Genomic DNA, 16366 nt, shown 5'->3' with positions numbered 1-16366 from the left:
CCACTGCAGCTGTGATATGAGGCAACTCTGGCTGGAGAGAAGGGAAATGCTTTCACTGGGCTCTGTGCTTAAACTTGAGTTATGATTTTACCTCAGGTTCTGCCTGCATTGGAAGACCTCGGTGGATTGCACATTGTTTTTCTCAACACTTAGGGTACTTTCTGAGATTTTTATGGCCCTGATATTAAATGTCAGAGATTTTCTAGCATGAAAGTTTCCTCTTACTCTCTTTTACTAAGACCAGCTGTGTCAGATGGTAAGAGTATTTTCCTTACTATTTCTTTTTTGCTTTTTTTTCCCCCCCTGGAAATAAGGAGTAAATTACATTTGAAAGCAAAGCTTTGAATTCCATTTGATGTGGCTGAGCCCTCCTGCAGTGGCCACCTGCCTGAAAAACTGCATCACTTGTGACACTGGCAGCATGGGAGCCCTGTGCAGTGATGAGAAACTCAATCCCATCCTGTTTCTGTATTTTCAGTGAAAGGAACATAAATTCTGTTATTTTCTGGGCTTCGAAAGGCTGTCCATTGCTCTGAGGTGTTCATGTGCTTCCCCATGTTTCCCCTGCAAAGGATGTGCCTGTTGCTCAGCTTTCCTCTTTCTCTGCCTGGCTGCACGTGGCAGGAGCAATGACAGTTTTGGGAGGACACACAGCTCAACCTTTTGCTTTCTGATATCTTCTGAATGTGTCCTCTTCCTCCTGAAAAGGAAGGAGAGTAGGAAAATTGTAGAAGGGAACACGTCTTCTCTCCAGCACCTCCGGATGTCTGCAGGTCACTGGGAACTCCATCTTTTTCCATTTAGATCAGCAGGAAGAGAGGAGAAGATATCTGATGAAGGAGAAAAAAGAGAAATAAAAGATACAGCAATTATGGTTACATTTTTTTGAGCTGGGTAGATTGGAGCTCTGCTTTCAGGTGTTCTTGAGTTGCATATTCATTGTTTTAATTATATCCAGGGAAGTGGTAGTGGGGATGTTTGAAATATTTCTTGGCATGTAAATAGGTGAAGCTGTCCTTTTCTAGATGCCATTTAAATAAAGAGGCATTAAAATATTTTGTGCCTATCTATACACATACACACTCCAAAAAACCCAAAAGCTAACAAACAACAGTTTTTAAGAAATACATCAGCTCAGTTTTTCTCTGAAGTATTTGCATTAGTGTGTTATGTACATATTCATATGTTATGTGGATGGGTGCTGGTAAATACTTTTCAAATTCGGGTCAGATATCCTGTTGTGTAGTTGCAAATACATAGGTGTAATTTATTTTGGCATAATAAAAATCCAGACATTTAAAATGTATATTTTTTTAAAGAATTAAATATCCTTTTGAGAAGCTGTTTGGAAGACAAGATTGTCTTACTAGCTTTTGGATAAGATTTATAGCATTGTGCTAAATTTAAGTGAAGTTGTAAATACTGGAAAGGGATTACTTCTGCCCACCGCTTAGTGAGTGACTGTAATGAAGCTGCTCTGGAGCAGCAGAGATTGCTGCTTTTTCCATTCCTGCATTTCCTGCTCCATTCTTCATAGGTCTGATGCATATCTTAATCATCCTCTGAGCATGGCTGCCCCAGACTCTCTCCTTGAAAGCTTTACTATTAGCATAGTATTTAGCAGTGGTAAAATCTTTGCTACAAGTGCTCTTTTGTGGCTTTAGCAACACCCTTACTCTTCCGTTTGAAAAGAGCACAGTAAACCTTGACTGAGTCTGAATTCCTTTATTGTGTCTTTTTACTGGCATGGAGACTGATGAAAGTCGAACCACTGGTATAGTAATAGAAACAAAGTGCAGTGTGCTGTTACACAAGCCCTTGTTAGCGGGAGAAAAGCCATTTGGTTTCTTTCCAATTGAATTGTACAAATACAGTTTTGAAAACCAAGCTCACTATAAAATTAGCAAAGTTTTAGTCTTTATGAAGTAAAAACAGAGTGCTGTAACTTTTTCAAATGGGGTGGTTTGTATGGGTTGAATTGAACTAATTGAACTCTTATTTGTTTGCTAGAAATAAGATGCTGACATTCTACCGTGACAATATGAAATAATATTTTGATTTTAGAGCAGTAGCTTGAAATGGTCAGGATCAATACGGTAGATCAATCCTTTATCTAAAAACATAAAGCATATAAAATGTGCTTTTTTTTTTTCATAAGTAGTTGTGTTGAACTGCAACAGTCTTTAACATGTTATTTGTTCTTTATGAGACAAATATAAAAATATTCTATGCCGTAAACTTCTGAAATTTAAAGGATAAAAGCTACCAGCCAAGATAATGAACTAATAAGGTAGGTAAGTATATACATATATATATATATATATATATATATATATATATATATATATATATCTTTCTAGATAAAACAAGTGTTCTCAGGTATCTAAAATCTACCCTGACCAACCATTAGGACAATTTTGTGATGGAGACAAGGAATGAGACAAGACCAAGTCTGAGTTTGAGGTCCGTACAAGGGAGTAGAAGGAAGATCATCATTGCCGAGCACAGTGTGGTCCGTGGGATATTTGAATCCATTCTGCAGCATGTCTCTGAGGAAGTGATAGGTATCTGGATAACAGCTGGATTTGGAGACACTATGGCCTCTTATTTTGTGGAGAAGACATCATATTGTAGACTGGTTCTTAGGATGCTTATTATGTTTCTCTGATGCCTGTTTACCTGGTTTCCAAATCCTTTGGGAGAGCAAGCAGCAGAATCAGTAAGACAGCAGCCAAAGTTCTCCTTCAGGCAGCCTCATGAACTGAGTGGCTTCCTGTACCTACTCAACTGACTCAGGCCAGGCTTAGCCTGAGGTGTCCCAAATGTCTAAAAGTGGGTCTCACAGTGCTCCTTCAAGGGCTCCCTAGTCTTCTCAGGGCATTTTTCCAAGAAGAGGGAATGCTGCTTTTCTCAGTCCTGAATTCCTTCCATCATGCAGCCTGGAACCGGAACATGCAGTTCTTAAATTAGTCTGCTGTTTGTCTCTTTAAAAGTAACAGGAGTCCTGCAGTGTGGGACTTTCTAGCCAAGTGGATTTTTTTATCCATCCTATTGCAATAGTGAGTTCCTGATTTCTCCCTGTAGTGCAGCTATAAACGTAGTCTTGACCTGAAGCAAATGTTCCCAACCTCAGTGATGGTCAGTATAGCAGATGTTTTGTTGCATCATTCACCCCCGGAGGCAGAAAAGCTTTTTGTTTCTCAGTGTGCTAAATGTTTGTAAAGACTTTGAGGTGTTTCTGTAAAATTTGGAAATGTTCCTGTTTGGGAGGCTTCTGTATAGGGGAATGCACTTTTGAGCATCATGGGGTAGGCTTTCCCTGGTAACTGTTGATGAAGGTGATTTCTGAACACTATTTACCACACTGAGAATCATAGAAAAACGTTGATATTATGGCTATTTCACTTTGCAGTGTTACAACAGGCTGAAGTTCAGGACTTCAACCCTGCTGGGGGTTCACCTAAGTAACTAAATAGATCCTGTCTTCTGAGAGTCATCTGGGTTTGCCAGTTTAGGACAAAAATGTTCCAAGTTCCACATGTGCAAAGAGTATGTAGCCTTCTGCTGTTTTTCTAAAACAACTAAACTTTTCACCTAAACTCCTTATGTAACAGAAAAGATGAAGGATACTCATATTCCTACCAACAAAGTTCTCTGTTTTTCAGGAGAAAATACAAAGTAGCTGAGATGGAGAGGTATTAATGAGTAGAAGTTTGGTTTTCATCAGTAAGTGACACTGCAGTAGCATGTAGTGTTGTTTAGAAGCATCACTAGCTGAGGAGCCATCTTTGTACTAATCATTATACTTCTTTCAAGCTGGATGTTGTGCCTGTCATTTTCTTCTCACCTGCTGATACTCAGAGTAGCAACATTGAGAGCTTAAAATAGTTACTCAAGGGAAAAAACAAGCACACCTCAAAATAACTGGAATTATGTGAAGTCAGATGTGAGATGTCCATAAGCATATTTTGCAATTTATCCATCCTTTTTTTTTTTTTTTTTTTTTTTTTTTTTTTCCTGTCTAACACATAAGTTGCTGTAGTTGAAAGAATCATGATTTATGAGGAGCGAGTATTTATGCTTTTGGTATGAACCTTGTGCAGGTTGAAGATTGAGTTGAGTTCTTACTGGGCTTGGAAACAGCTGTTGGTGTGGAAGCAACTGTGTGGCAGATGCTTGGTGGTAAACAAGAAGATAAGGCAGTGGCAGAATGCTCATTTTGAGAGCACAGCTATTCATTCTTTCTTATCAAGTGCATCCCAGAGGAAGAATTACATGATATAAAGTTGATTAAAATGCTCTGGCGGGAATTTTGTCCTTTTTTATATGCTTTCATCATAGCATAGAATTAGGGATATCAACAAATAGGGATGAACTGTGGAATAATCTAGGTTGGAAAGGATTTCTGGAGCTCATGGAGTCCAACCTCCTACTCAAATCAAGGACAGCTTAAGAGTTAGACTAGATACATTGTGCCTTGTTAAACTGGATTTTGAATGTTAATGTGGTGGGTTGAGTGTTGGCTACTGAATTCCACAGCCTGTCTGTGGAATTGCACTGTCTCTGCACTGGTCTTAACCTCTCTTGTGAAGAAAATGTTCTTCTTTCTGTAGAGTTTGATTTTTCAGATGCTGCAGTGTGTGACTTTGGCTTCTTGTCCTCTCACTCTGCACCTCCAAGATGTCTGATTCAGTCTTCCCTGTAATCTCTCATCACAACCATGAAGAAGGTAGCGCCCCTTGCTGTTTTCATATTTTGAGATTAAGTAAACACATCTCCCTTAACCTTTATTTGTGCATCATTTTCTCTAGCCTAGATCATTGTAGTGACCCTTCTGTGAACCTACTCTACTGTGTCTTGTACTGTGGAGCCCAAAACTTCATATTCCAGATGCTGTATCTCAAGTACTAAACAGAGGTTTACAACCACTTCCCTCTGCCTGCCAGTTGCATTTGTGCTAATGCCACCTACTACATGATTTGCTTTAATTGATGCAAGGGCATATGACTGGTTCATGTTCAACTGGACAGACACATTTAATCCTGAAATTCAAAGGACCTAGATCACAGATCCACTATTAGACTATTCTATGAGTATAATAGCAAAGGAACTCTCAGCCAGTGAAGCAAGTGTATTTAATGGGGAAGAAGTAAAGTCTAAAATGAAAAAGGCAGTTGTAAGTAGCTTGTTGTTACCCAGCTCTGTCAATCTTGTAGCTGCTCAGCTGATTTAGTCAATTATTTTCTGGGTTTCTTTTCTTCTTTTAACAACTTACAATTTCTTTTGTTTGTCTTTTACCCTTTCTTGCTCTCCTCCCCTCTTTGCCTACTGAACTGTCTTTCAGTAAGTTATGTTTCTTTATGAATTGGGGAAAACACCACTTCATGTGTAGCTGTTATGTGTTCACTGGTTTGTATTATCTTTAATGGCAGAGTATCAATTCAACCAACAAAGTACAGGATTATTTTTTTTTTTAATGGGAAACATGCATACTCAAATCCACCTGAGTTGAAAAGAGAAGAAAAAAATAGTTGCTTGAGCATCTGTGTCATCTATACATCCTATCTGGAAAAAAAAAAATAAAAAAGTAGCTTGAAGTACCAAATCCTCATCTGAATTATAGAGATGAAAAGAATGCTTTGGAATGTGCAGTCCCACTGGCTATTGCTACTGCAACAACAGCCACAACTATTGCGAATGAGTTTGGAAGGGATCCTGAGATAAGTCCTGCCCTATTCTTCAAGGAAGCATGCTATGTTTGTAGAAGGAGACTGAGATTGATAATATGAAGTGCACTCATAAAAAAAAAAAAAAAAAATTTAAGCAGAGTAGGTAAGCAGAGATGTTTCAATCCAAATCTGCAACTGCCCAGAATAGTATTGAAATTATAAAAAAAAAAAAAAATCTTTGGGAGCATTCTGTAACCTCTCTTTACAAGAAGTTTGTTTGGAGGCAAATTTTCTCCCTCAGTATTTCAGGAAGGTATTCCCTGCAGGTGACTGTAAATGGCTTTTAGGTGCTCTTGTTTAGCAGAACAAGTGTTCTTCAAATTTGTTTTGAGTCTTGTGGGTTGGTTTGAGTTATAATTTTTTTTTGTTTGATTGTTTAATGACTACTTAATTATAGGTTGTGTGAATTTACCTTAAAAAATAGAAGTGTAATATTGGGAGTACTCTTTATATAAGTTTAAAGAAAAAATTCAGCTTGTTCTGAAGTACCAAATACCATGTTTTACCTTAAGGTCTTGATTCTTTTTTTAGCTTTATTTCTAATTCTGTGACTTCATCTTCTTGTAAAAATAACAGTTCTTAGGTTAAGTTAGTTTTCAAAGTATCAGTAAAGGTGTTTTTGTCTTAATTGTCTCTTGTTGTCCTGTGAATAATGTACTGCATGCTAAGTAGTTCCTTGTGGTGTGAGATGAGTAATGATTCAAGCCCAAATAAAATTGTAAAATTTGTCATATTTGTCTCATACCTCATCTACTTTGCACTTCACTCCTATGAAACAGTTAGCAGATGGAAGTGAAACACAGAACCCCATGCAGTCATGGGAAAAAAAAAATGTTGATAGTGTGTTTTCTTTGATTTAATTGTAGTTGGCACATGGGTGCAGGACTGTTTGGAAAACCTTACTGTTACTTTTACGAGAAGAGTGGGGCGACATTAGTCTTTCTATGTGCCTGGATTTTTTTATTTTTTTACAAAGTTTTAATTTTTCATTATTTTTGTATCAGTTTTTTTTGTAGAAAATAAACTAAAACACTGAAATATAAACATAGGGCCAAGACACCTTCTGTGTCTTGTGATTAGAATTGAAGATAATTCTTTAAAATTTAAAAGCAAACACAAGTGTTGCTCTTGCAGAAGTTCTGTAAATATGTAATTTCATTATTTGTATTATTTCCTAATATCATACTGCAAAGTTTATATAAGCTTCAACATGGAGTCTTTTTGTCTTAATACAAGTATAAAGAAAAGCCTGTGTTAATACAGTCTTTCTTTAGACAATTTCAATCATGTTCACAGTAGTTAGGAGTAAACATTGATGTGCAATTAAACATTTTTGGAGTTTTGAAACAAAGGTTTAGTCCTCATTGTTACTAATTTTTTTGTACTGTTTACATCAAGAGAAAATTATTTTGATTTAAAGGTTTAAAAACTTAAATAGCATTTACTTGCACATGTGCTGGTAACTGGTATTGTTTTGAGGGGTTTCACAACTAACTCTACTTGTTCATTTTCTGGAATCTGTAGTTCTCTAAACAAACAACTTTTATACCAGTCCAGCCAAATTGTCCAGAAAAGGTTGAAATGCATCTTCTGGTTTTTGGGTACCTGTGGGTCAGTTCTGATAAAGCTAGATCAAAAGTCTTTCTGTCTAGAAAAAAGCTGATTAAAAAGAAAAGAAATACCTATAAACACAGACATATAATTTTTAAAATATCAGTTATGAATGCTGATGCAGCTTCCTGAAAAAAAATAATTGTATTACCATCTTCTATTCTCTGCTAAAATTTATTTGCTGGGGTTTTTTCCAGTAAACACCAATGGTTTTTTACTCACTAAGCTTTCTTTATTTTCTGTTGGTATTGAGTTTTATTGTATCATCTCAGTCTTGAAAGTAAATTCAAAAATTTGATTTTTGAATTTGAAGTTGTTTTTTTTTTTTTTAAAGCCACTCTACAGTAGACTATCCATTTATGATAATCAAGATGTGACTAAAAATACAGGAACAGGTCTCTTAAGCCTTTTTGTATCTGGGTGAAAAATAAAATACTTCAAGTGTGGAAATTAAATTCACAGCAATTGCTGTTCTTTGTATCTGTGGGGAAGCAAAACTGAAAATAAGATAGAACTTGCTGTAATGTGTGCTGTGATATCTTCATTTTATAGAGTGCATCAGTCACAAGGACTGTGTTTTACATCAAGAAAGAGTTGGAGTGTGGGTTGGGAGATGCTGATTCTGGCATGCAGTGGGAACACACGGCACCTGCACTTTGGTGAAATACTGTCGTGGGTATCAGAACTAAGTAATGTCCTTTGTGTGTCTGATGATCACAGAAAGGACTTTAGAATTTGCTTATGTTAAAAAAGCAAGTGGAACAAACTTAAAGTGGCTGAAAGTGATGTAGAAATAAAGGAGCAGAGTGTCGCTGAGAGGGGCCTGTGCCAAAGGATTTAAACCAAAGATAAAATACCTGCTGGTGTGTTTGCAATGTCTGTAGGTGTAAAATTTGAGGTGGAACATGACAATTCATTACAACTGTGTGGGTTGCCCAAAGTTTTTTTTGACAAAGTGTAATTGTGTAGCCTCTTCATTCAGTCTGGTGGAAGATGACTCGGTACACAAGAGACGTGGTGAATTACATGTGTACATACTCATTCATCATCACATTTTCCATCCTTATTTAATTGCTTACCACCCAAAATGAATGTTAGGATATTCTCAGCTGCAGAAGTCTTCCAGAAAAGAGAAATAATAAGTCCTGTGAATAGTGTACCAAAGAAGAACAATGAGCTCCTTCTCTCTGGGGCAGTGTGCCGAGAACACAATGAAGTGTTTCAGTGTCTGAGAACATATGTCGTAGGGTAAATGAGGACATGCACAAGCCACCTGACATTCCTTTGGGAATGTTATTTTTAAGACAAACAAGTTGATTCATTTCTGTGAGAAGTTTAAAGTGTTCTGGAGATAATTCAACCAAATGTGTAGATTTCAAGTCCTTTTGCAGACACTGTGAATTACTGTTTGCAAGAGTTACTGGGTTTTAAGGGCTAGAGACACTCTGCTTGGGAGTCAGCCTAGTACTCTGTATTTATTAGCTTGGTGGAAGTGGTAAAAACTAAGTAATAAAATCCAACCCCTATGCATATTTACTCAGGATTTTGAGGAGTATTTGGTAAACTCTGGTATGCCAGTATTAAATGACAAGTTTTATATTGATGACGACCCCTGGGAAGCTTAATTGTGGAAGATGAGATTTCACCTATTTATTCAAACAGTCTCCTTTTTTAAAAATTTGGTTTAATATTTGGGAGGGCAATCCGAGAGTGTTGTAGACCCTGGCTAGAGATGGTTGTTACTTTTTTGTGCATACTGACTTAATTATAAGAGGGAAAACTGAAAGGTAGAATCCACAAAGAAGGAAACAATCATTTGAAGGGCCAGAACTTTTAAAAACAAAGTTCTGAAGGACAGAAAAGAAAAAAAAAAAACCAATTCATGTTGAAACAACTAATCCATATATTTGTCAAAGCCTTCAGGATGTATTTGAAAACACGAAACTGTATATGGTCTAGGAGTCATAAATCAAAACTAGGGTCCTATTTAGGCATCTGGATTTAGCTGCTTAGAATGAAAATCTTGATGATTGTGTTAGAGTGCTTAAGTTATATTTGTCCTACCTAATTGATTAGCTTTTATTTGTTTTAAGGCATGTAAAAGAATTTCAAAAGAATAGTCAATGGAACTGATATTTAAGCATGGTTTCCATTTTGTAGTAAAAGATTAAGGCTTATTAGGAAAGAGAGCTAAAACAGCATATGGCACTTATGTGACTATAATCGGTCTCTATAGGAACACTGTTAAGACAAGGATAAAAGCATATACATCTAGTGATAGAGAATAAACTGCTTTTGGGATAACTGACTCAATGATACAGCTGATGGGACTTAAGCCAAGTTGGGTTAGATGTTGTCTGTGGTTCCATGAAAGCCACTTCAATAAACACCTTCAGATGTGAGATGTGGCATGCTCTGCCTCCCTTAAGGCCTTGAGATGTACTAGAAAGCCTGTGACAGGCAGGGAAGAGTGGCTGACATCCATTTCCTGTGCTCTACAGATGGTGTTAAGGTGGCAGGAGGAATGGGAGTCAGTAAGGGCCGGGCACAGCTCTTCCCGGATGGCACAGTGCTGTGGGGGCAGGCAGCAGAGGCTGCATACTTTGGGGTGTACTTCAGAGACTGCTCAGGTTCCCAAAAGGGACTTATCCTAGCATTGCTCCAGTGGGGATTTGCTATTTGTACTTAAATCTGTAACCATGGGGTTATCTGGGTACTGGTGTTTCTGCCACAAAAAGGGAGAGGCCCCAGAACAAATGGGCTCACGTTTGTGGGAAATGAGCATGCTCTGTTAGAAATAAGCCTGAGGCATCTGCTTTCAGTCTGCTGTAAAGTTTAGAGCTGATCAGGTCCAGAGCCTTATTCTGGAGAAGCCAGCCAAACAGAATCTCATACTGGCCTACTTTTCTTCTCTCCAAAGAACTAGGGATTAGCTGATGTTCTTTTCTTTATTAACAGTTTAAGGGTCAGTTGACTTTTGAAGTAAGCTAAACAAAAGTTGAGATTAAATTATTTTCCTGGCTCTTGTTGTTAAAGATTGTTATTGAAGCTTCCCAAGAATTTTGAGTTAATAACAACATCTGGAAATTACACTAACAAGGAGACGTAAAGGGCATCATCTGTCCTGCTAAATTGCTCTCACTCAGTTTGTCAAATATCCAGCTCCCTTAGCAGCACAGTTTCCCAGTTGGCTTTGTGGAGTACAAGCACTTTCTACATTCTTCACAAGTATCCAACATTGCTACTGGGAGAGATAGGTCTATGTTGCTTAGACTGTGGACAAGGAAAACAATTTATCTGGATTTCTTCAGCCTTCTACTGACTTGAAAAATCTCATCTGTGAATATAAGCATGCCAAGATTGTTTCTTATTCTTGGTTCTTTCAAGTGGAAAATGGACCTCAGCAAACAGATTCCAGCCAGTGAAGCTCTGTTCTTGCACAAAACTGAACAAAGTTAAAAGCTGCATGTATTTGGCGGTTCCTGCAGTCTTGGAAAAGCATCCACTGCTTTACTCAGTTGGTCGCTGTACTTTCCTCTTTACTTGTTTCCTTGTCCCTATGGAGATAATTAACTAAGTGTTATATGAAAAAAATGAGGACTGGATATTTGTAACACTGCATTGATAATTCTGACCTTTGCTCTTTAGACACCTTGTTCATCCATAAATTTTTATGGGATGCATAAGCGCTTTTGGATTCTGAATTTTGAAAAATTACTTCAACCAGTACATGTATCTTGAAAAATAATTATATTCTTGAAGCAGTGCCTGCATTGCACTACATAGACTGCGACATTAAATTCAAATGGAAAAAACTCATACTGGTAAATTGTGTCTTAATGTCTACAAATGTGATTTGTCCAGTTACTTTTTGCTTAGCTGTTAAGGTGAAAGTCTTTTTGTTCTGCTCAGTCTACTCTTACTACTAAAACCCAGATTTTTGCAGACCTTTAATGTGAGTTGCTGGTAATTTCTGCCACAGTATGTCTATTTTGAGTGATCTACTTTGCCAATAACAGAAATACTTCTTCCCTTCAGACTAATTGTGCATGTCATCATTTGTATATGTATTGTGAAGTGTGTATATTTGTATGGTAAAACATTGAAAGTGTTGATATTCAGTGCTGTTATTTTCATATTTAGCAACAAATTATGTATTCAATTAATTATTAAAAGAACAAAACCAAAACCTAGCAATACCTTCTGTAATTGAGAAGTAGGCAAAATTGATCTACAGATCTTTTGGGATCTGCTGTTAATTCTAGCAAGTTGGAGATGGAATTCAACTAATATGTTGACAAATTAATTATTATAGGAATAAAGGATTGATGGGAGCCATTTGCATTGAATTAAATCTTGTGAACATTTATTCAGCTGCTTGTTAGACACTCATCAAACTTCACCTTAGAACAAGTTACATTTATTGGCCTCCACTCTTGCCTCGACTACTGATTGATACAGTAATGTTTCTTAATGTCTTGTGTAAATATATTCATGTATTATTTATCCCCACTGGTTGTAGTACCAGTATTGAGCTTTCATGTAAATATTTTTTATGCATTCAGAAAGACCTCATTTTCTTTTCCAACTGGCACAGGGAGCCCATATAAGCCAGACATTTCTGTCTTGCTTTCTTAACTTTATTTCTCCATCATCCTAATTGTATAGTAACCTCCCTTTGCATGCATCACAGTTTTGAGTTAAACTTCCAGGAATGGGAGTGATTTGAGCTGCACAGAGTGGTCCTGTAGGGAGAGGATTTGTATTGAGGCATTTCTATGGCCTTGTTATTACTACAAGTGTCATTTGAAAGGAATTGTACCTGCTCTTTCACAATGAAGAAGCCTAGACATTATTTCCTTCTGTCATTTTCAGGTTTTAACTCCACATTTTCAGCTCTTACCCTAGTCTGAAAATGCATCATTTTTATACTGTTAAATTTCATCCCACTTACATTTTTCCAGTACTCACAGCAGTCCAGCTCTGCTGGCTGTTCTTTCTCCATATTAATGATGTTTCACAAGCTTCTGACAGCACCTGTTTTGGCACCATTCATTACCAAAATTCGTACTACAGATATGTACAAGCACAGAGAAGAACACTCTTATTTTACCTTTTCTTTTTATATGCTAGTACTTCTCTATTGCATATTACCTGCCATCTGGTTTTGGGTGTTTCTTAGGTATCTTACAAATCTTGTAATCTTAATCTTTCCCCACTCAATTAATACTATGTAAAATGCATGTTAATTGTAATTAATTTGTTAATTGGTTACATATCAGTTTCACATGATGTTCTTTGATAAATGTTCTTTGCATTTTATCCCATTTTTAGGTGTGATGTAAGATATTTTTTTCTTGGACATTTGTCCTAAAACTTTTCACACTCTTGATGTCAGCTAAATAAGGTATCTAATTCACCATTTCTTTGACACAAATGTCAGTTTTCTCTTTTCCTAGACTAATCTAGTCTCTGTTATGCCTTACTTTTTGTCTTCCATTTCAGAGTACTAAAACACAGGGTTGTTTCATCACACTGATCTCAGTGTTCCTTGGATGGGACAGGTCCCTCAGTAGTGAGATTGGTCACTAGTCCGTCATGTTTCTGTTATTACTCTAATATCCAGTCTCATTTCCTACACTATTATTTCATTCTGTTTCCCAAGATTATTTCTTTAGTGCATAAATGTGTTAATTGTGCCAAACTAGCCATTCATTGCTTTTAGCTGAATTAGTACCCACACATCATCAGTCTGTTTTTCTTCCCTTCTCCCTATCCTCCTATATTCTGTTAACTTTTGGTTTTCACTGTGTTACTTCCCAGTGACTACTTACTGATTTTATCCTCTCTTTTATACTTATGAAGAGGCATGAGGCTTCAAAGTGTTGGGGTGATTTGTGGTGTTGCTGCTGTTGAAGTTTGTAGGTGTTTTTATGTGTGTGTGTGGTTGATTTTTGTTTTGTTTTAGTATTGCTTTCAGTAGATGTCATTTTTCCAAGTCCTGTATTGGAATTTAGTGTAGTTTACAGAGTCTGGGACAAGTGTACCTGTTTCACACATTCTGCTTGCCAACTGTTAATGGCAAAGGTTATATCTTAGACAATATGGAATCCCTGGCATTTGTGCAAAAAGGTTACCAGTATTTTTAAGTCCCCTAACAGTGGTTGAAGTCAAGCTATTTCTTTCCACATCCAGGAATTTAAAAATTCTCAAGTGCTTTGTCAGCATAATGTATTTCTCACAGGTCAGACTTTGATGCTCACACAGACTTCTGCCTATGCATGGATCTAGAGTTTGGAGCAGTGTATGAGTGTGGTGGGGCAGGAAGAAGAGAGCAGGACAAGATGCTTGCACTAAAATCTTCTTGCCAGTACTTGCCATGTTCTACCTGTGGACCTCGAAATATTGTTTAAGAGAACAAAATGAATGTTGAGACATGATGTGGTTGAAATAGATCTCCTCTTTATTTCTTAGGGCCTATCTGCTACACTGCAATCAAATGACTTGAAACAACAGAGGGACTTTAAAAATCCAAAGGGCTGGTAGGGTTGAGATTAGATTAACATTAGTCTGTTGTGCTGATATCTCCCTCTGTGAGCAAGCAGCAGGGAAGATGATGAGGATTTAGGCCTCAGGAAAAGTCATTTAATAGCTGATTACCACCAATTACTTTCCCAAATTCCTTTCCTCAGCTACTGGAATAGTAGAATACTGGAACTATATTTATCAGCCAGCTGTCCAGGGAGATTGTGTAGAAGTTGGCTGGAACTCTCACACCCTGGATATGAGTGGTTCTATGGGTATTGTAAATATCACAGATGAGATGCTTCATTCCTTAATGCCAGTATAAGTTTTGTTAATGCCTTGTAAGGTCAGGATTTTCCTTATACTTACATATGTGTTGGACTTTCTTTTGGTGGTATTCTGAGGGTGGGAAAGAATTTGATTGTTTATCTAAAACGGTGCTGAATGGATCTCAAACTGATCTAGTGCTGCATCTGGATTCACTTTCACAAGGAACAATGTGGAACAAAACTCTTGATTATTTTTTTTTTTTAAATTGAAATCAGAAGTCTTGAAAGCCCTCCTATTTTTCTGAATTGTATGAGGGAAGGGATGGCAACTGCATGTTTTCTCAATTGAAGCAAGTTATCAGATTTTGAATATGCTACAATATATCAGGACTGCTCTGGGTAATAATGCAGTCATTATCAAAGGTATGCTGCAAGGCATCATGGACTGACATTTTCAAATCACCGTGTAAATCTGCCTGACACAGCTTTAAAAGAAATAAAACAAGACTGAAAGATCCAGTGTTTAGTCTAAAAACACACATGGCCATGGTTGCTGTTTTAGCCTATGTGGGCTAACTGTGGAAGCCTTTTGTCAGCCCCCTGGCCTGAGTGGTGTCAGCTTGATTTGTGTGTTAATTTGCTGACTTGTTGGTTTGATGCTTTCCATTAAAATTCACATAAAGGGCCTGTGTGTTTTCACTTTATTTAGCACCTTTCCCAAATCTAAATGTTCTTCCAAAGACCGCCCTTGTTATCACTGAAAATAAGAGGAAGAGCTTTCAACATTTATTCACTGTTGGGATCATTTATTTGCCATTTATATGATACTGAAAGGTTGAAGGCGGATGGGGAGCCTTGTTAAGTGATGATATAACCAAACACAGAGAAGAAACACAGTGGCAGTTTTACAATATTTTTCCTTTATGGAAAAATTCTGACTGAAATGATCAGTGTTGTAAGCTATGAACCACTTAGCATCCGGACAGCCTCATGTCTTTCTGGCACTAAATATTGTGCTATTTAAGTTAAAGGATCCTCCTCACTCTATGTCATATATCCCTGCTTTTTGGGTCTGGTTTGCTTGAGGAAGATGACTTGTTACTGGCAGAGGCTTCCAGTAACCAGCCTTGGACTGGGTTGCAATCCAGACTTGCAGCTAGGATGGTGTTTTGACACCATTTTTGCCTGTCTGTTGGTGGCATGTGTAATTGCCTGTGGTGATTTTCTTGGGGTAGAAGAACTGCCTTCCTTCCTGAAAGAGATCTCTTCCAAAATAAAAATTGCTTGAGCAGTTCAGCTGGCATTTTATTGTTGGATGGAACAGCAGCTAATCCTGTAGTGTTCGTCTGACCCAAATGGTGTCCCTCCTGCCCTTCAATAAGGAGAGATCTACAGGACCATGTGTGGGCGCTGGGGTGTTTATTTTCAAACAGCTGGTGAAATCACGCTGTGGTTACTGCATGTCAGAAACTGAACAGTCACACCTTGGAAGTGTCCCTTCCAAGAACAGCTCCAGAAATCAGTTACTTGTGTCACTAACATTGTATCTATTCCTTGAGTCAAGACTAATCAAAAAAATGTGGTGAGAAGGTTTGAGTTTACTGTAAGGTAAAAGGCTCGCAAATTCCCATTGGACTTCTGGTAAACACAGAGAGATTGTTTAGAAGTAGTCATTAAATATTATTTCCCTAGCTGAAAGGAATGTCTCTCTTTGACTGAAAACAAAAGTATTACCCTTTCTGTCACCATCTGTTGTGCATTGCTTAAAACCTGCCATATTGCATACCTGGAGGCACAATTATGGATGATATAAGTCTGTCCTGACCTGTTGCTGCAGCTGAAGCTCCCAGTGGTTGCAGCAAAGCTAAGATCATGCCCATAGTGGAGAGATCTCTAAAGTTCTTTATAACCTTTTCACTATAATTTAAAAAATTTAGTTTTGCATTTGTCACCACTGAATGCTGTGTTCTGTTTTCCTTTCTACAGGCAGAGTCACCCCAGAACAGCTCAGCTCATACATTCAGCTTTTCAAAAACAATCTTAAGGCTTTGGAGAACCACTGTGGTCTTCTACAGCTTGTGCTGGCCACAGTCCAGACTTTGAAACACCCCCAGACTTCCAAATGGGACAATTTCCTTGCCTTTGAGAGATTACTTCTGCAGGTACACATTATGTTTAATATTTTGATTTTCCATTGCATTCAGTAACTTGTGTTTGTTTATGGAGAAGTGT

The 16366-nt window shown here is 37.5% G+C and overlaps 1 protein-coding gene across 1 annotated transcript in view; it reads left to right on the top strand.

Moving 5' to 3' along the window:
- Positions 1–16366, top strand: part of SCFD2 (sec1 family domain containing 2) — a 187687-nt gene that overhangs the window by 32308 nt on the left and 139013 nt on the right. Inside the window, exon 4 of the mRNA XM_079306142.1 lies at positions 16121–16296. Within this exon, the coding sequence (XP_079162268.1) occupies positions 16121–16296 (176 nt within the window). The remainder of the gene's footprint in view (positions 1–16120; positions 16297–16366) is intronic.

This window comes from Erithacus rubecula (genome assembly GCF_903797595.1).
Source record: "Erithacus rubecula genome assembly, chromosome: 5".
Classification (NCBI taxonomy): Eukaryota; Metazoa; Chordata; class Aves; order Passeriformes; family Muscicapidae; genus Erithacus; species Erithacus rubecula.
This window is presented reverse-complemented; position numbering and strand designations above follow the sequence as displayed.